General features: G+C 37.1%; 1 protein-coding gene across 3 annotated transcripts in view; it reads left to right on the top strand.

Moving 5' to 3' along the window:
* The window catches only part of CTNND2 (catenin delta 2), a 496550-nt gene that overhangs the window by 186398 nt on the left and 288162 nt on the right, over positions 1-21990 (top strand). For 2 of the 3 annotated variants that reach the window (XM_061994770.1, XM_061994769.1), the window contains exons 1-3: positions 11718-11731; positions 20312-20346; positions 20836-20952. In XM_061994770.1, the coding sequence (XP_061850754.1) occupies positions 11718-11731; positions 20312-20346; positions 20836-20952 (166 nt within the window). Of the gene's footprint in view, positions 1-11717; positions 11732-20311; positions 20347-20835; positions 20953-21990 lie in introns of those variants that run through there. The other variant, XM_061994768.1, reaches the window with a different exon arrangement.

Genomic DNA, 21990 nt, shown 5'->3' with positions numbered 1-21990 from the left:
TATCATTCCACTTGTACAAACTATCTTAATTTTTGACTCATCTCAAGGGGATGCAAAAATGTCTTTTCCCAACTCAGTCTGGACTGAATGTTAACCTGTAGCTCATGGCTTAAACGTTTTTCTTGCTTGGCCAAAGTGCATCCTCAGTTCAAAGAAAGTCTTCCTTATCTGTTTCTTGTACACATCTCAATTTAAATATTTGCAGAATGCAGTTAGCACAAAAATTGACATTTATCATAAGACTGTGCTTGAAATATAAGATTTACTGAGCAATTTAGATGTGGGAGGAACCCAGCTCTCATCCTGGATGCATGATGTTCTGAAAATAGAAATGGTATTTCCGATGCTTGCTTGTGATCCAGCTAAGTTGATATATGCTGGCAAGGCTTTTTGGGAGCTGCAAACGTTTCTTATTTTCAGGATATATTCTTAGTTTGAAATAAAATATCCCTTTCTTCCAACTGACCGTTAGATGATGGAACCATCACCCTTTTGAGTTCTGGAATTGGAAAGAACCTGAATTCCATCACAGGGGGGTTCTGGTTTGGTTCTTTTTTAAGATTGGCTAGGGGTTGGATTTGATTTTGCAAATGTGTATATCACTTTCTGTCTTCTGAAAAAATGTGTCTATGATCTCTTCCAAATATTTTTAATTTGAAAGCTACTGATAAAACATCTCCTCACTGAGATCTCTGATTGTGATAGCAAACAGCAAGGCAGCAGGCAGAAGGAATGGCACTTTATTGTGGAAAAATATAGTACCCAAGATGGAAAGTAAGAAAAATTGTGACTTTTTGAACATGTAGCTTTGCATAAATAAGGCAAATTTAGATCTGAAGGGCTTATTGACAGATGGCTAAAATGCATAGTTACAAAACTATATTAAGAAATTATTATGAATTATTTCAACCATTTATTGATTATATTGATGTTATTTTACAAGATATACCATTGTATTTATAATAAACATATAGTCTTATTGCAGAAAGGCTTACAAGGATAACTTACATGACATGTAACATCAGTACTAGATCAAAATGAAGCTGTATGTTTTTAAACAGATAGAGGGTGCTGGTAACATCCCTCTATTCTAATGGCAACTGCAGGTTTGTGCATTGACTCCTTAGCATGTACAGCTACATATGTGTGTTGGCAGGAGACTTCAGCTTCAGCCAGGGGAAAACGGGAGAGGTGAAATTTGAAGACTTTGAAGGTTGCTAATAACAAATACCAAGGGGCACGTGCTGAGAACTAAGAACTGAACCCTGAACCCTAGGCTTGAGAGTCAAAGGGAGTCCTGGGGAGTCTAGAACTGGGCATAGTGCTCCAGGTGTGGCCTCATCATTGCTGAGCAGAGGGGAAGGATCACCTCCCTCAGCTCACTGGCAGAGCTCACTGCCCTCCTAATGCAGCCCAGGATTCCCTTGGCCACCTTTTCCTCCAAGGGAACACTGCTGGCTTATGTTTCACTTATTACAGAGCAGGACCCTCAGGTCCTTCTCCACAAAACTGTTGTATAGCTGGTTAGATCACAGCCTGTGCTGATACATGGCACACGTTGAACATGACACACCCTGTGTTGATCTTCATGAGGTTTCTGTCAGCCTGTTTCTTCAATGTATTGAGGTCTCTCTGAATGGCAGCACAAGCCTCTGATCTCTCAAATCTTGCTCCTTTTCCCAATTTTGCATCGCCTGTAAATGTGCTGAGGCTGCATTCTGTCCTATCATCTACAGGATTAAATTATGATGGTCAAAGTGCTCATGTCTGATACTAATCTATGTGGTATTTTCACCTAGCTGCCTTTCTCTTGAATTGATGAAGAGAGAGGCTAGGTGTTAGGGAATACTGCATAAAAACAACTGAAGAGCACTTCTTAATTTCCTATAGTCTGACAGGGAGGTTCGGAACAGCAGTTTGGATGTAAAGGATGTTGGACTTGGAAACTTAGGTGGGGCTAGTTCTGAATACATACTTTTTGTTTAGATTTTCAGATGCAAGGCCTCATTGTGACTTCATTTTGAGAATCAAATTTAGTACTTTTAGGTCTAACTCACTGAAAAGGAAATAGGCTTTAGAATATGAGAATATTCTATTTAGAATATGTTTCTAGCTTTTACTATATGCCCCTTCTGCCTCACACACATAATCCTCTCTTAAATTTACTATTATCTGTATTTGGTTCTGAAGTGAAGTATAAAGCTCATTCTGTTTAAATATCTTTATATGTATTGCTACAAAGAAATTTTAGGAAATACATCTTGAAATGACTCCTGCTGTGCTTAAACTGTATCCTACATATGTCAATACATAATAGTTCACAATTTCAGAGTTCATAATTAATAGATAATAAAACTCTATTAAATAATTATCTTGGAGATACCTTTTTTTTTCAAGAATATTCATTTATTGGTTATTTATTTCACTAAGCTCTATTTAAATATTTCTGTAGTTTGGTTTAGGCTACAGAGGTCTTGGCCATAATTGTACTGACAGCTGTGAATCCAGAGATCTATTTGTATAACAATCAAAGTATTACTCACAGCCTTAAAGCTGCAAATTGATAAAATGGTAGACTAGAATTTAAACTTGGAAATAGGAGAAAGAGAGAAAAAAAAATGTTTATGTCTGGAACATTTATAAGATTTAATTAATTTTAAGTATGAGTCACACTCTGATGTGTGGAGTGATGGAAATAAAATTTTTAAAAGTAAAAAAAACCAACATAAAAATACCCTCTTAGTTACTGATGGGGCCATATTCTAGTCTTATAGAATTTTTCAAATATTTTTCTTACTATAAATATGTTGAGAATTTGCTACATATATTTGGCCAATTTGTACTGAAAAGAGTTTTGTATTCGTTTTATTAGCCTGTGACTTCCACAACCAAAGAGTATGGCTGCTGGTAGTATGGCATGAGTGAGAGCAGCAAGGTGTGCTAACCCTTGCTAGTGTATTTGCCTGAGAAGTTGAGAGGAGTTCATAGAATCATAGAAGCATGGGAGTTGGAAAGGGCATCTAGAGATCATCTAGCCCAACTCCCCTGCTAAAGCATATTCCTCTTGATCAGGATGCACAGCAACATGTCCAGGTGGGTTTTGAAAGCCTTCAGAGGAGACTCCACACCCTCCCTGGACAACCTGTGCCAGGGCTTCCTCACCTGAACAGTGAAGTAGTTTTTCCTTATGTTTAAGTGGAATTTTTTGTGTTCTAGCTTACATCTGTTACCCCTGTCCTGTCACTTGAAACAACAGAAAAAAGTGCCACCTCATCCTCTTGTCATGCACCTCTTAAATACTTGTGTTGATGAGAGCCTTCCTCAATCTTCTCCATGCTAAACAGCCCCAGTTCCCACAGCCTTTCCTCATAAGGAAGATGCTCCAGTCCCCTGATCATCTTGGTAGCCCTGCACTGGCATCTCTTCAGCAGTTCCTTGTCCCTCTTGAGCTGGGGAGCCCAGAACTGGATACAGGACTCCAGAGGAGGCCTCACCAGGGCAGAGTAGAGGAGGAAGGCACTATTCTTTACCACTCCAACAAAGAGCATGTTTACCCACATGCAGTTTGTCACTGAACTGGAAGGAAATGGAAATGCATTGAATTAAGCTTGTCACTCTCGGAAAAGTATTTGCAGTAGTGCAGTATCTGTTCTTTGGTTGCCCTTGCCCGATGACTGTACTTTGCTGATGAAGCCCACTGTTGCAGTTCTCTGGCACAGCTCTCTTCTGCAAGCTGTGACAAAAAGCTGCCACAGAGTAGCTGTGATACTTTTTCTACTGGGCCACTCGTGGAGAACAGGGACCTCTGAATTTCCCTGATGGTGACTTGTTAGCTTTTCATGCTCCCCAGAAGCACATTATTATGAGAGCATCAACATAGGCCTCATGGATCTTGTCTGTAGACTGCCTTTGTTTGATTCAAACTTCTCTGTGTAGTAGATGTATGGATAAACCCAAAATAGTCACTTGCTTCCAGGTATCTCCACAAAATGCTGTCAGCAAGGCTATGCAATAAAGCTATATCATAATTAATTCTCTCGGATATGTAATTACTTTTCCCACATGAAACAGAGGGGTGGTTGTATGACAAGTAATAGTGTATGCTGCAAGAAGATCTTACTTTTGAAAGTTGTTTGCATAATGTATGATTTTGGTTTTGTTCTGATACAGCAAGTTAAGTTGCAGACCCAGGTAACATACACTGCAATGGAGCCATATGGAATCTCACAGTGGAAACTGGAGGGTTCCTGTTGGGGCTGCTAAGATGCAAAATAGGATTGGGGCCATCAGGGATCTATGGAGAGAAAGAAGAATGAATTCAGGGCAGGTTAATCCAGATCATGGTAAGGCATTGCTTTCTATGGACTCATTTTCAAGTGGTCAATGCTTTCATGAAAGAAAAGGGCAGATGTCATGGATTCATTTGTGTAAACAGGTAAGCTTGAGCCTCGTGGAAGAAAGAGAAATCTTCAGAATGAATGTGTGGTCAGCAGCCTCCACAGAGCTGAATTTGCCACACATGGTAATGACGTTGAGTGCCCTGTGACAAGTAATAGACTGACAAGGAAGTCTTTGGCTTTTCTTTGCTCTAATATAAACTTACAAAATGGCTTGAAGGAGAAACAGGAGGAAGACCATCTTCTGTTAGATAACCCTCCGCTTTCGATTATGTCTTATTTGTTCTTAGCAGGTTGTTGTTCTGCAGCCTTGAGAAAGGTTTTGCCATATCTGTCACATGCATATCTTGTGTCAGAACTCTAAACAGAGAATTGCAGTGAAGGGAGGCTTGTTGGCATGTTTCAGCTGCTTTTCAGGTCATGCCACTCATGTCTCGGTGCCCTCTACTGAAGAGGAAATGGAAACATTGGTTTCCTTTCAAATATATTGCTGAAAATATAGTTCTGCCCTGAGAAGATGGTGTCATGGGCTGCTGCTTCTTCTGCCCCAGGGATTCCAGGTTATATTTTCAATTAAAAAGTGAAACTAGGGATTACACTTCTTTTTTTCCTGTCTGAAATGCAACTTCAGACTGGATTTTAAATGCAACCAGGCTTCTCATACGTAATTCCTGGTTAGGACACCAGCAATAATCCTGAGCAAAATGTACAAGCCAGAACAAGCCACCTGATTTTTCAAGCTGCATTGGCTCAAGCTTTACAGAAGTTAAATTTTATGTATCTAATGTAAGTACTGACATGCTCAAAACATGTCTGTTTCGTATGTTTGGAATCAAGTTACTTAATAAATCATCACTTTTAATGTCATGTTTTCTGGACAGCCTCACTTAGTAATCTAACTTCTTCACATCTTACTAATTTGAGTAAAATCAGAACTGCTTAGGAAGAAATGAAAGGATCCGTATCTGTATTCTCATGCAGGCCTCTGGGGATTTGTTTTTCTTTTTCTTTAATTATACATTAATTCTTCAAAGAGCTTCTGTTATTGTAAAGCAGACTTTGTAGTGCACGTGAGTCTTGAAAGTTTTTCCTTGCAGTATGGAAACATTGAATGTGTTTTGAATGTGTTTTGTGCTCACCGTGCTGCAGAAGAGCACGTTTTCATATTTAATGTTAGCTGTGAAAACAATGACTTAAAGTAAAATAAGACAGAAAACTTTTATCCAATTAGTATGGATCACCTAAACTTGTAATGCAATTTGCCTAATAGTATTTCTTTTTAGATACAAGTCATTATAAATAAGATATTGACATAATGATAATGTAAATGTTGACTTTTGAAATTAACTATGTTACGGCATTGCTGGAATGTTTGTAAATGACACATTTTGTTTCAGACTCTTAAAAAGTAATTAGATTTAATATATTGATCCAAAGAGATGTGATTCTCAAGTACTAAAATAGGTCAATGCTATGTCTGTGTACCTATATGTATGTATACATAGATAGATAGATATAGATAGATAGATGAAGAGCTACTTTCTCTGAGACTAGAGACATTTATTGTCCTTGAAGCCTGCAATCTTGAATTAAAACTGACTTCTACTTGTCATCTTGGAAGATGAAAATATGCTGCAACATGCAGGTGGAACTTATGCTTATATTATGGTGCTTATGGGAAAAGAATGACTATTCTTCTAATATAGGTTTGTGTGTATTATTTAATGTCCTGTGCCTTTTATCATCTTTCCAATTACAGATAGTGATTCCATATTGAATAAAAAAATAATAAATGTACTGGACTAAATAATGTTTTAATTTGCTGTTTTGTGCATGTAGTGGCAGTTATAGCAAACTTTGATTTCCTCAATGCCTCTGCATTTGACTACCCATATTATTGGCAGAACATTTTGGACTATATTAAAGACCCATTTATGAGTAATAGAAGTTGTATTAGAATTGCTATTTTATAGCTGATCATAAAGTATTTTCAGAATTCCCTACTTTCTATCCACAACCTGTTCAAAAAACGGTTTCTCTTTTACTATCATGGGGGGGAAAAAATAAAAGGTACTTGTTCAGGGAAAAGAGAGACAATTAAAGTCTTAGTTTTCTAGAAAAAGGAAATCCAAATCAGGATAAGATGAGGCTGGGATTAACCTAAGGAACAAAAAGTCTAGTCTTATCTGATGTCAGAAGAGTGCTTTAATGCATTTCAGGTACTGATTTTGCCTCATCTTAAAATTGGCTGGATTTGTCTTACACATTCCTGTGGAAAACTGTTTCCCCTCAAGACTGATTTTAAGTGACTCTGTCATTTTTCTCTCACTTCAGCTTCAGTTTAACACCAATGGCTGTCTCTTGTCTAGCCTTTCTTATGCCCACCATTTAAATCTTGTACTGTTTCCCATTCTATTACTTTATCCATTAACTTGTCAGTGTAATCTGATAATGAATTGAATGTGTGATGGAATTCCATATATATTAGATCTACATTTCCTTGGTTTTACTCTTTGAGATAAATTTGCCATTTTATGTGCTGTCTATAACCTTAATAAATCAAGGGCATTTATTTATTTTCCTGTTGACCATTACCATTTGAATTATTAGCAAACTTTTAACTTTGAAAGTCTCCCTAAGCTTGAGTTGTGGTTGATTTAGTTTCTTTCCTTCTTTCTTAAACAGGTACAATACTTTGTAACATCTGTTTACAAACTGCCATCTCCAGCTTGAGAGATTAATAAGATCTGTGATTAGTTATTTCAGTTTTGAACTGAAGATTATGTTGTTCATTATGGAATGTAGAGTATACTTTATTCTTTGAATTCTCCTCACCATGTTTCCTTACCATGATCATACTTATTGAAAGCAAACCAAATACAATTTTTGATTATATATAGATCACTTTTGTTGCAGTCCTATACTGCAGTCAAAACTACACAGTTGTCCCATACACTTTTGTATTGAGCTGTTGTGTTCAATATAAACAATTATTGAAATTGACTTTTTCCTTAATCATTATATTCTTTGAAATTGAAAAACATTGAGATCTGGACTCACTTTTTGATATCTGAAGACTGGTAATACCTCCTAGCCAATGACTGTGAACCCTGCTTAGAGTAGGGGTTTGAAATAAATGATTTGAAATAAAAGTCTGTGTCTGCTTTTAACACCAACTGCCTCTAAGCTGCTTTTCAAATACTGTTCTTCCTCAAAATGGACACGAAACACGTGGCTTTTTTCATTGTTTTCAAATATGAGCTTTAGCATTTCTATAGTGTGAAAGTCCACACTAAGTTTTATATGATTCATATTCAGGGCAGGGGAGGGAATAAAAAACCAGTCTCTTTTCATATGATTTCTGTTTTGCCAGTAAAAGCAGATTTCGTTTCTTTAATTGGACTATTTCAGAGAATGCACTGAACAAGTAATATAAAATTTCAATGTTATAATCAGCTTTTAAACCTAAGTTAGGATATTTAAAGAGAAAGAAGTTGCAGAGTTAGCAAAATGATGGGATAACTCAGCTGAGAACCCCCTGAAATTTATTTTATTGTATATAGAGAAAAGAAAACTAAAATAAAAGCAAAGCTGGTAATTTTTGTCTATATGTTATATTTCTGATGATGGAATATGTGATTAAGATCGGCGTGGAAGGAGAAGTATTACTTAGTAGCCTAAGCTATAGTGAAAACTAACAGGATTCTGGATCTGCTAGACATGGATTAGAAAGAATTTTAATGAATTGTTTTGAACAAGTCGGGTTGTAGCATCCTAGAGAGGGATTTGTGTAGGTGGCCAAGAACTCTTTTTCCTATGCTTCAGAAAATTTTTCACCAAAACAAAGGGCTTTAAAAAACTTATATCTAACAATGTAAAGCTCCCTTGTTACTTGAGATCTGTGTTTCTCTTCCCTTGTCTGCTTTTTACATCAGTCAGCAGAGAAAATGAGTCCTTTTAGTTAACCTAATAGAGCATAACATTCTTCTCCATAATTATACACACTTTCCAGAAAGTACTAGATGGCCCCTTGAACAGCATGAAGATCAGTGCCCTACTTTAACACTTTATAAAGTGTTACAGCTTTTCTCATTCCAAATACTTTGAGGACTGCAATAGGTAGAATTTGGTTTAATCAAACAATCCCTTTCAAGAGACAAATTCTTCTGTTGAGAGGTTCTGAGAGATGACCTCAGTGCTACCGTAAGTGATAGACTAACCGGTCTCTTACATTTTTTATCATGATGAAAACTTATAACCAAGCCTCCTCTACTTATTTTTGAACACAGTATGAGAACTTGTAATATTTGTGAAGCCATTTCTCTAGGATATTAGGACCAAATCTGCATCAGGAAAACTTACTATTAGCAAGTAGCTTTCGCCACCAGTTATCTTTACTCTTCGCTTTGGTCTCCCCGATTTGTGGAAAGAAAGGTGGTCTTTTGGCAACTTAAAGGAACGATGGTATGGAAATTCAGGGGTATGTTATTAGTGAGATTGCCCAAACAAGAGTGAGAGAGTTGAAATACAACAATGTTTAGGAAACAAATCTGCCATTCAGCTGTAGCAAAATCAGCTGCAAGATAATAGGTGCAGACAAGGAATTTTGTACTTGTTTTGATATGGAGACAGTGAGGAATAGATGGGTTACTGGAAAGCCAAAGGGATGAAAAAAGTCTTGAGTAGAACTTCCAAGATTCACTGAGCACTTGTCTTTTGATTTGATCTGATTTTCAGTTTAACTCTTATTACTAGTGCAACCCTTCATGGTTTACCTGGCTGCCAGGCCTAGAACTACAAATTGGTGCATACATGATCAGAAAGTCACAGTGCCAAAGTTCTCTTGCAAAGTTCTCAATTGGTGTTGAAATGTGTAGATTATGTACATATACCCGCAATGAAAAGATTTCATATGTATAAATCTTGTGAAACTTCCTGTTCTCAATGCAGAGTATGTTTAAGTAGAAAGGTGATTTCATCCTTTTGTTAGCAAAACTACATTTCAAAGGATTGTTTTTGCTGCCAAGTAACTTTCAAAGCATTTTATATTGTGATATTTTGCTAATAATAAAGATGATTCAAACTATTGATCTCAGCATTACTAATATGATATCTGGAGGATTATTTTCTTCAAGCATCTACAAAGATATCTTTTTACTCTTTAGGAATATTCTCTTTAGTGCCTACATACTATTTTTAAAAATAGAATTATAATGCATTTCTTACATGATCTTTACCAAATGTCAGACTTAGGAGCCTGGTTTTACATGCATCGTTATCTCCTGTGTTGTATTTCTTTAGACACTTGTAGGCCATGAATAATGGAACAAAGACAATTTTCTTAGGGAATTGATTCTTGTTTTCCCCTCTGAGCCTTAATGGTGGAAAAAGACAAAATAAAAAGACTGTGTGCTTACAGCAGAGCTCCAAATCTATCTAAAGGTTACGTTTATTTTTTGTCAGCTTGCATTAATATAATTTTAGTCATTTTCAGTAATGAATGTGTGATTAAAGGTTATCCATATAGCTAAATAGCTGTTATTACCATGTGCCATTTTAGTTACTCAGATAATTTGTCAGCTATGTATACAAACAGTTTACAAATAATAATTTCCACTCTCCTAGTTAAAATCATAAGTCGATGGTAGTTGTTCCGGGGTTGATCTAGCTGCTTATCACCCACCTAAAAGTCCAAATTACCTTTATATTCATCTGACATCTTAGGTTAGAAAGCAGTTCTCTGCTGCTTTTACATTCATCCACTGAAATGTAGATTTAAGACTCTTCGTTTCTTGCATATGTGTTTCTCAGTATTGCCTGTTTCAAGAACAGCTGAGTTTCTCAGGGTTTATGGTGGTATGAGATGTTAATTTACACACTTGTGTGTACACTTTATGTAACAATGACCATGTTACCAGCATCACGGATTAAGATTATTTCAAATACACTGCTGTAGGGACCATTGTGAGATAGAGTTCAGTTCATCAACTCAAACATGTCTTTCTAATAAACCTGTCTAACAACCATCTGAGAGCAGATATGGCTTTTCCCACCTCAGTGCAAATTGTATGGGAATGGCTGACTCCATGATGTTTTAGTATGTTTCTAAGTGTCCAGAAAAAAAAAAAAACAATGACTACTTTGAACCCGTTTTTACCACCTATATGCTTCATCTTATTATTTCCTTTTCTTCTGTCATTTAGCCTGGCTACATTATAAAAGCAAGTTGTGCTCCCATCTCAGTCTTCAGTTGTGTCGTCTAAGCTCACCAAACTCTGCTAACTTGATCTTTTACCTATTTTTCTTTTCTCTTTTAAAAATGAGAAGTAACTAAACAAATTCTGATCCTCTGAATACTAAAGAAGTTTCCAGAACAGTACTTCGAAGTTAGCCCAGCTATAAGTGAGATTTAGACCAAATGATACACAAAGGGCATGCCAACCTAAATTATTCTATGACTACTTTTCCTTCATCTTGACAGAGATGAATTTGTTCAACATATCTTTTAAACTTGACTTTTCAAATGTACACCTCAAACTGTTTACGTAATCATCCCTTAAGAAGGATCTGCAGGGGAATTGGACTAGATCTCTAAAGATCCCTTCCAACCCCTACCATTCTATGATTCTATGATCAACAAAATCTTTCCTGCTCCCTGCAGAATCTTCTCCTGTTTCATGGCAGTGTTTCATGTCCACACATACAGTGGAGAATATAGAAATAATAGACAATAGGTAAAGCAGGGATGACTACCATGTAGCCTGTTCAATGTCAAAACTCAATGTTAATAGTCAATATTAACATTCAGAATATTCCTTGTGAGTTACATGACGGGCACGGTAGGAATTTGCTCAAACAGTCATAAGCTGCAGAAAAGAGAATAGCAAAATCATCAGCTAAGTGAAAAGAAGAAATATCCTGTCTCTGTGTTTTCTTCTGGAGGAGAAGAGGAGGAATGGAAAGAGTTGTTTGCGTGGCAAGAGGTGAAGGTGAAAAGCCCTGAAGGGTTTTCTCAGAAGGACCTGAGTGAAGCTAATGTGAAGAGGCTGTAGGGGAGAGGAACTGGGAAGGGCTGTGATGTGTGATTTCACACAATGAGGCGCTCTGTGTGTTGGGAGTTTCCTGCATGGAATGCTCTTTCTTTAAGGTAGAGGCTGTCTGGCTTCTGTCTGCCTCGTTTCCCTGAGTGCAGAGCTCAAGGTGAATCATCCCTCAAAACCTGGCAAAAAACACTTCCTTTTTATCAACGGCAACAAAGAACAAATGCTGTAGATGAAGTAGGTGTGTAAAAGTATGGTCATACTTAAATTGCCTGAAACAATGGGGAGCATGAGGTGCTCAGATTGATCTGCATATTGAAGATCAAGTCCTGTGCAGAAGGAGTATCCTTGTACAGTTTGTCTGTAATGAGAAGATGAGGAGCTTCATGTTACTACTGAGGTTTTTCCTGCTCTAGCAGATAACTATCTGAAGAAGAAATATTGCAGTTTCTTCATGTGCAGTGGTTTTCCTCAAAGAAATTATATTGCACCATGTTTATGTAGATATTAATGTTCTGGTACCAAAGACTAGAACCAAAAAGAGACTTTGTAAGTGTGTTGTCATGCTTATTTTTAGGTGACTGTCTCCACGCATCCATGGTTTAAGTTCCTGCAGTGCTCATACAATGTATAGGGAATGATGGGCCTCAGAACAGAATCAGTCTCAGTCACTGAATATTTCTTACCCAACGTCAAAATGTCAGGCAGGATGTTTAAGGAAGGTCCCTTACATGAAATTCAATCTCACCTCTGGATCTGCAGTACCTTTTTCTGCTCCACTGGGAAACTCTTTTCTCTTGTGGTTATTACTGTCTTTCACCCTTTCTCTGAAGCTATATTTCAAAACTTGGTACAAAGAGAAAGAAGCTGTACTGACATCTTTTATAGTGGAGTCTTTTAACTAAAACACTATTTTGTTTTCTAGACAGGACTGAGGTTTCAAAGGAAAGATATGGAATAGCCTGATGGTGACACTCAACTTAGATGTTGCTTTGATTTCTCACAAGTGAATTTGACTATTACTATTTACTATTTTACTGTTCAGGGGAGGGAGCCCTGGTACAGGCTGCCCAGGAGGATTGTGGAGTCTCCTTCCTTGGAGGTCTTGAAGACCCACGTGGATGCATTGCTGTGTGACAAGAGTGGCAAAAATAAAATGTAAAGCAGGCTGAGGGGCGACCTCATTGCTTTCTACAGCTTCCTGAAGAGAGGAAGTGAAGATGGAAGTGCTGATCTCTCTTTGGTATCCAGTCATATGATATGTGGGAACAGTTAAAAGCTATGTCAGGAGAGCTTTTAGACTGGACATTAAGAAGCATTTCTTCACCCAGAGGGTGGTTAAACATTGGCTTCCTAGAGAGGTGGTCAATGCCCCAAGCCTCTGACATTGTTGAAGAGGCATCAGGACAGTGCCTTTAACAAGATACTTTAACTTTTGATCAGCCCTGTTCAGGCAGTTGTGCTATATGATCATTGTAGGACTCTTCCAACTGAAACAGTCTGGTCTGGTCTATTCTAAATTGTTCTTGTGTATGTAGTTCAGTTTTGGAAATGAGCTCCTCTCTCAAATAAAAATAGGTTTGAAGCAAACAAGAAGAACCAACATTGTTACCATAACAGAAATCCAGCCCTGATCTAGTTCCTTCTTTTTGTAAACCATGATCCTTTTTCTTAATTAATTAATACAGAGAAATTACAAAAAATAAGTATTTTGGTTTGATTTTAGTTTTTCTAAATAAGAACAAGAGAGTAGTTGTATTGATTCAGAGTTTGAGTTTATCTAACCTGGTGTTCTGTCTCAGATCCATAGGGGTGAGAAACAGACACCTAGAGAAGAGTGAAAGTAGGGCAGTCATATGATACTTGTTTGCCTAACACTGTCATTGCTTTCAAGTTGAAAGTTCAATAAAATATAACAAGTCTTTGCATGTGTTGCCCTGCACATTCTTCTCCTTGGAACAGCAGAGCTTTGCAGGCACTGTGAAAGGATTCTCCGTCTTCACTGTCACACCAGTAACTATTCTCAGAACCAAAACAAGGAAACTGGCTGGTATTGGAAGCTAAGTACCAAGTGTTTTGTTTCTAGGTGGCTAAGTTCAATCAAAACTTCAGTAATTTTTTGGAGGAGTGTCAGCATGTGTGACATGAATTCAGTTAAGAAAAACCTCTTAACTATAATTTTCTCGTTGACTGTTTCAGGAGTGATGGTCAAAAACTACAAGGAAAAAGACCATATCATCCTCTGTCCATGAAATAGCAGCATTTGGTTCCTGCATTGCAAGCACCTAAAGCAGCACATTGTGTGGAATGCGAGACTGCTGCTACTGTTCTGTGCAGGCTCTGTGCTTAAACTGCACTCTTAGCACAGGAGCACACTCAACTTTAACTCACAATTAAATAAGAAGAAACAGAATAGTTATTATTAAGCACACTCAGTAAAGGAAAATTGGGTAGCAGCAGGACTGAAGCAGTTAAAAAGTTGCTTTTTAAGGAAAGTTATGTCTGCAAACTTCTGCAAGTATTAAATACCGAGAGAAGCATCGATCTTGAACCTATTTGAAAATTTGTCTGCAAATATTTCCCTACATTATTGGAAAGAAGCACCAAACAATCATAGCACAGCCACAAAGTTCTGCTATTGATTTTGTAAAACCTAGGGAATAACAATAGTTTGTCTGGGGAGAAAAAAAAAACAAATCAATTGTGTTCCCCTGAGGAACTTGTAGGCTTTTCTAATAAAGGTAGGAATTAACCACCTGAATGGCTTTCTGGCATCTGCAGTTAAGAAGAACTTCATAATGATTTAAAAAATCAGTTTGAAATTCATAGAGTACAAAAGAGCAGCCATCAGTAAAATATATATGGATTTGTGGTGGGTATTGCTTCTTTATTTTGATTTGTTAGGGTTTATTTAACATTTTCCAGAATCATTGTAGAGGATTGGATTAGCTTTGTTAGAACATCAAAAGGACTTCTTCATATTGTAGACAAGTTGAAACCACAGTTGACTAATGGAATGCAATTAAATATTTGAGAGAAGTTACTGTGTCATATCCATAGAGGTCACTCCCAAAGTCAGAGATTTGAAGAAATTTTAAATTGGTCAACAAAAAAAAGTGCACTTGGGGGTTGATCTTTTCTATGGTAATTTATTGAGGGGTTGGGACTTTTTCATGGGATTATTTCATGTCAAATTTCGTCTTGGATCGTTTTGTACATAACCTGAAGTTTATTCCTGATTTCAAATCTTCTCCTTTGCTTTATATGGAACATTAGTTTCTCAGCTACCTTGCTTTTTGTGAAATTCTCCTGAATCTTTTTTTTCTTCCATATTTCACAACCAGAATAGCAATTTAAAAATCAGTAAGAGAGTATCTGGCTGTAATTATGTACAGCGATGTTTGTGTCGCTCTGTTGCAGGAATAATTGAAAAAATAGAACTCCTTGGGAAAATCCTTTCATAGCTGTTCTGTAGTAATGTTAGATAGAAGTACATGAATTTTTTTTAGAGAACAAAAAAAAGAATTGTTTTTGTGTGGCAGATAGCTACACCACTTTCTCCAGAAATGAGTGACAACTGTAAACTGAATGACTTCACACAAAGAAGAGGCACACACATCTCTTGGATAATTAAAGGAACACAAAGCTGTGAACTTGCCCTGTCAACTTGTATGATAAATCATGAGGTGTGCCAGAAAGAGTGAATGAGAGACCTACATCCCTCCTCTGCAACAACTGAGTCTCTTTGCTATGGTTTTTTTTGAGGAGCACGAGACTTGAATAACTAAATCACATGGCCTGATGTGCATGTGCACTGATATGTATTGGTGCACAGGATAAGCAAAAATTAATTTCCACAGGCTGCATAATAAATACTGTGCTAGGAGAAGCATGTGGAGCACAGTGAGCCTCCTTCTTGCACTGCATGGTTCAGAAGCAAGAGAGGTTGTGGATACCCCATCCTTGGAAGAGTTCAAAGGGCAGGTTGGATGGGCCTTTGAGCAACCTGGTCTAGTGGAAGGTGTCTCTTGGCAGAGGGGTGGAACTAGATGATCTTTAAGGTCCCTTCCAACCCACACTATTTTATGATTCTGTCTCAAACGAGTCAGGTCTCAGATTAGACTATGCAATGTCTAAAACTTAACCCAGCTGATTGGTGCTGTGACCAGGTAGTGTCGAATTGTGTTTTGGGCTGGGAGGTTGATGAAAGCTGCCTTTGTCCCATCTTCGTCCATGCTACCAGGGCCACAGGCACATTCCCAGCTGCTAGCAGTTCAGCTGAATCCAAGATGCCCTTGCTGCTCCCTAGCACCTGCTTTGAAAGTGAATCCTTGGATGTTTACACAGGCCCAATCGTAATGCTGTCTGGGGATGTCTCAGGTAGTTTTTCTTCCACCAAAGGGCTCAACAGCCTTCCCTCCTCTGGGTTACCTCCCATGAGGGTTCTGGTTATTTTCATAGAAATGTAGCTGGTGAGCATGGTCCAGGAATGCAGTATTTTGGTGTCCCTTTGAGCATGCACTTGTACACCACCAAAACTGCTTTTGCCTCCTGTAGATTGTGGGGAGAGGTGTTAGATGGTCATACATAGCTCACCTTGTTCTGCTGGGTTCCTATAAAGTCTATCTTGAAGAGGACTTGTTTAGCTTTATTTGAGTTTGAGGAAGAAACAATGAAAGCTCCTAAAGGCCTAATTCATTGCTTGTTTATAGATGTACTGTACCTCAGACTGGGATTATTGTATCTGTGCCTGAAAAGAGAGAAACTTGATGTAAACATATTGCTCATAATAGTCAGACATCCTTTGCTGGCCGTAGAAGCTGTATTTTTTGCAACACTTTGTGCTTCTGATCATTCCACACTGTGCAGAAACAAGCAGAGCTCCCCAAGTGCTCTAATCATGTGATGTTCCCCAAAACGAGCTCCCTGCAGTGTGCTATGCTCATTTGCCTTTCGTCCTCCTAGTATGCAAGGTCACACATCGAAGGTTTCTCTCTACTTCACTGCTTTTATTACATGCAGGCAGAAATGGGAACATGTGAGTTCAACTGGAATCAAGATGACCACTCTGTGGGTATTTACTTCACTCATTCTTGCCTAGGGAGGTAAAACAATTTCTAACAGGAGTATTTCCTTGCACAGACGGCTATTAAAGGTAAAGTTGTAGGCACAGTGTGGTGTATCCTTATAGAAGATAGGTTCATTAAGTTTAAGATGAACATCCAGAGCTAAACAAATGACAATGTTCTTTTTTTGTTTAGTTGGGGTTTTTTTGTTTGGTTGTTTTTTTAACATTATCTTCTCATTCTTAAGTTGTTTTGCTTCCCTGGGATTTTCCTCCAATAAATCCTATTTTCCAAAGGCAATATAAGTATAAAAAAAGCCCAAAGTTTCATATAATTGAGTGATGACACGGGATTCTTTACATTGCTTGAACAGAATTAAGTAGTATACTGGTATTATTTATAACAGAACATTTGAAGTAGGTATAGGAAGCAATGCCTACCAATAATGAAAGAAGAATACAGCAAATAATTCATAATTATTCTGCTGATTTGGGGTTAAGGAAGGTAATAATTACACCTGCCTGAGTTCTCAGCTCATTAAAATGTTATATTGTTTTCTAATACTATACTAATACAATGCTGGTTAAAATCTACTTCCTCCCTCCTCAAGCTCTAGTGCAGATTTCCATACTTCTCAATAAAGTATTTTATTGCTCAGCTTCCTCAGTTGAAGTTGGTAGAGTTTGCAAACTTAGATAATGAGGCATAGCAATATGCAGAAAAGTGGTTGATGATTAAAACTTTTTCTTTTGAAAAACTAAAGCAGAAAGCTTTATTTTGCTGAAGGTGATGAAAAATTTATTAGGGGGAATATTGTTAATATTTCTATGGGTTTTTTTGTCTTTTCTAGAATTTGATGTGAGCATGCAGCCAATTGCACAGATCTCTTGTGAAGCTGGAAAACACCTAAAAGAAAAAACCCACAAAAAAAGAGCACTTTAATTCACTCAGGCAGATTTGGCACAGTTGTGTGACAGCCCCAAGGCTCCCTGCACAGACACGTCAGGTTGCTTCAGTCAGGAATCCTTTTCAGGCCAAAAGCAGCAAAAGTGAAGGTTAAAAAAAAAAGTCAAAATTAAAAGAAAAAGAAGCAGAGTAGATAAACTTTGTTGAATTCTAATAAGATTTTTCTAAGGAAATCCTTTATGTGTTCATCTGCAAGACTGACTCCTTCCTTGGAGGTCTTCAAGACCTGCCTGGACACGTTCCTATGCAACCTGATCTAGGTGACCCTGCTTCTGCAGGGGGGTTGGACTAGATGATCTCTAAAGGTCCCTTCCAATCCCTACCATTCTATGATTCTATGATCAGTTTGTGACCAAGTATAATAGCTGTGTGCAACTACATTGAAGTGTTCAACAGCTACAGAGCTTAAATTTAACTAGGGAAAGCAACACTCTTTTCATACTGGCATATATTAATATCCTTGTAGGACCATATGCACTTTTAATATAGAATCATTTAGGTAAAAAAAGACCCTTAAGATAATTGACTCCAACCATTAACCTAACATTGCCACAGCCACCACAGAACCATGGCCCAAAACACCATGTCTACGTGTCTCTTAAATACCCCCAGGGATAGCGACTCAACTATTCCCCTGGACACCCTCTTCCATATCCTTTATGTTGAAGGAGAAGGTAGCATTAGGATACAAATTTTGATGATGGATCTGTTAGAAGACCATTACAGTAGTTGTGAGAAAACTGGAAAAGCCAAAATATGTCAAAATTTATTGCAATCCTTTTTTAAATCATCTCACCTAAGATTTCTCAAGGTGAATACATTAAAATATTTCTATGGCAATCAGACTTGTCATATTAAGGATCACTAGTAATCAGCTGCTACTGATTCATTTAATACTATCTCTCTGTACTATGCCAATAATTAACTTCTACATTTTATATGAATTTACTGCTTTTAAAAGGGCTCAGCTGCAATTCCTGGAAATGATAATTTACTCTTTATACATAGACTGGGTTTTCTTTTCTCAATGATTTGGATGAGGTGGCACAGTCTTTTACATCACTGTGTTCTTGCCAGCAACACGTAGTAATTTGTTCTGCCAGCAAGAATGCCACCTGAGATACTACATTTTTTGTTCTGTCTTTGGACAGAACATATCTATCATACAAATCTGGATGCTGGAAGAGGGAAGTAATACATTGCCAATTATGGATGATGTGAATTCCAGAAAGGAAGTTCACTCTCAAGTCCCAGCATGTTGGCTGAAGCTGCAGTGGTTCAGTGATTTTGAAAACCAGGCAAAATGGATCTCAAATTAGAAAAAGTTACATTTCAACACTCATTGAGGCTCCATTTGTAAAGATAATTTAAATTAAAGTACTGCCTTCCAGTTTAACACTTTGCCATTATTATTTGCCAGAGGACTGTGGCTATGTTTGTCTTTGATGTTATTAACAATGGACTTGGAAGCCAGCATTTCAGTTCAGTGTCATAGCAAAGCGCTATCTTCCTAATCTATGAAACCTCACTACAGTCAGTCAATCTAAACCACAGATGGTAGATATTTGGAAACTGGTGATGATGTACAGATTTCAATTTGTCAGGTTAACACTTTTGATGCCAGCTGGAAATGAAGAGTTGTCTTTTTAGAAATATTTACATGTAAACTAGGCAATTTTCCTTTCTTCTTTAACACTATCAAATCTGATAAATAATTAACCCGAGTTCATTTCCTGTAAAACAATGCTTCCAAAAAGCAGCATTTGTTTTCATTCACTTTGCTCTTTTTCAGTATGTAGGTACTAGGAGCTATATTCACATATTCATGAGATTCAGCATCTTTTGGGAAAAGAGAAAACAATTCAAGATTTAAAATCCATTTGCTCAGTAAAAAGAGCATTTATTCTCAGCATCATAAATGAAGCAATTTATAGTTGAAAAAGTTAAAATAATATATGTCTTTGTTTTTTACCAATGGATGCAAGAAATGATTTTGTTCTCCTCTATAAATATCTTGTAAAAATATTCAGAAAAGTGTTTTAATCATGACCATAATAACCAGTTCACTCTTACCAAAGGAATGATTATTACCGAGTTATTTCAATTGTTTTTGTATTCTTGGCATGTGAGAAAGATCTATATTGAAGCATAAACAGATCATGCCTTAGAGGAAAGTGTACTCATTGCCTAATTGAATATATCATTCAATTGAACATATTGTTCATTTTATAGGGAAAAAAACCTACCTAACTCATGTACACGTTCATTATTTTAAAATTAAGACCTTCATTGCTTAAGTGCTTGTGCACAGAAGCACAGACACATCTAAATTTACTCTCCTGTGTAGGCCAATTGAATTAACTTAGCTGCACATTTGAATAATATAAAAATGCACATAACCATCAGCAGAACCAGAAATCATACGTGTTATTTCTTTTAGAAATCAGATGTAACTGCTCACTTGAGAAAGTAGTTTGTAACTTTTTCTATAAAAACGGAATATCAGACAAGGGATCCAAAGAAGTTACAAAATGTTAGTGTTTTTTCTTTGGAATACTGTGATTTGGATATCAAGACCAAGAGTGCAGTTTCTATAGGTATGTTTTAAATGACTAAATTAAGAAGTGCAGATGTTTCCTCTTACTGAACGAATGCTGTGCAAGTCATTAATTAAAAAATATTTAAAACAATACTTGATATCTTTTAAGTATGATATTTAGTCTTACGTCAGATCTTTTATTCAGAAATCAATTCCTTTATAATACAATTATATCTGAATATCAATGGCACAATACTGAATCATTTCATCAAAAATTAACGCTTTTCTTTTTCTTCTTTTCAGTTCAACGGAAGAGCAGTTTCACTGGCAAACACAAGGTAATGTTTTTATCTACATATATGTATTGCATACATTCTCTCACAGAATGATCATATTTCCTAAAGAAGAGGAAATTTGCCTAGTGTGTGAAAATCCTACTTTAAAAAACTGGCAAAATTTGGGACAAGTTGTTAGGTTTGACAAAAGAACACCAAGACTAAAGTAGGGTTTTGAGAGGGGGCATCGCTAAATGTCTCTCTTTTTTTAAGATTAGACCTGACCATTCCCTTTTTGCTTTTATTAATCCAAGGACACCTGCTTTAGCAGAGGGATGGGACTAGACAATCTCTAAAGGTCTCTTCCAACATCTACCATTCTGTGATTCTGTAACAAACTTTCAAAGAGTGGCGTAAATTTCAGTATGAATATATGATCTTGGTGTGTTCTCCATCCCTTCATCAGCTGTGGATACTTCTACCTTTTTGTGTCATAACTGGTTTTTCCTTTTACCTTTCTTTTACATTTGTATATTGTTTATTTTACTACAGATGGTCAGAAGGATATAGAAGATGAGCTCACCACTGGTCTGGAGCTGGTGGACTCTTGTATTAGATCACTGCAGGAATCAGGGATACTCGATCCACAGGACTATTCAGCCAGCGAAAGTAAGTTGATAAAAGTGTGTTTTCTTGAACTTAGACAAGTTTGTAACATTTCATGCTTTAAAACTGAACCTTGTAGAGATTTTCTTTATTGTTTTCTGATACTGACAGGAGACAGTGCAGGCAAATTGCCGCCTTGCCTTTGCAAGTTAATTTTTGGGTTTTTTTGTAACAGAGAGAATCTCATTGCTAGTTTGTGGGAGAAAAAAAACCACCAAAAGTGGAATATATTTTAAGGAAAATATTTTGTTTATTGTTGTATTGCTGTACTATATGATAAAGTCATGTCACAAGACTTTGGTATCACCACTACAAAAGTAGTTCAAACAGAACTTTGTCAGAAGGCAAAAGTAACAAAATGAAATGTAAAGTGGGCTGTGAATAATTCTGATGTCTCTTTGTACTTGGCCAGCTAAAAGACTAAAGTTTTCAGATGTATACAGACAGAAAGAGTAAAGGTGAACTCTTTAAAGATGTTATGAAAAATGCAACCATAGCAAGAATGCTTCAGTGTTTTGTCAAAGGTCGGCTCACTGGCCATTTAGCAGGCATTCTGTTTCCTGAATTGTGCAGTGAGTGGATAGATCTGCTAGGACAGGGTGTTGGGGAAATGAATCAAGGCTAAACAGCAAAAGGGAACAAGAGACATGGTAATCAACCTATTTGTAGAGCAGATATCTACAAACACTTGTGCTCATGAGTCATGTACACTGAGACAAAGTTTTCCATCAGGTTAAGAGATCTGTTATTAGCTGTAACACTAAGTATTGAAAAAGCAGGTTAATTCCCTGTTTACCTTTCCTTTTCCTCAGTCTCCTGTGTGGTACTCTGTTCTCATCTGCCACAATCTATACCCACTTTCATTCTACTCCTACTGCAGCTCCTGGTATTACCTTGGCTTTTTCATTTTCTCTAAAATTCCATTACATCTCCTTCTCTCTGCTCAGTTGAGCCACATTTGTCTTTTTTTAGTCCCCTGCTGCCCAGTGCCTACCCTCTGACTGAGTGATGGCTTTCAAGGTGGCTGCCCAAATTCAGCTT

This window comes from Colius striatus, chromosome 4 (assembly GCF_028858725.1).
Source record: "Colius striatus isolate bColStr4 chromosome 4, bColStr4.1.hap1, whole genome shotgun sequence".
NCBI classification, from domain to species: Eukaryota; Metazoa; Chordata; class Aves; order Coliiformes; family Coliidae; genus Colius; species Colius striatus.
Note: the sequence above shows the minus strand (reverse complement) of the source record. Positions and strands in the feature narration are given on the sequence as shown.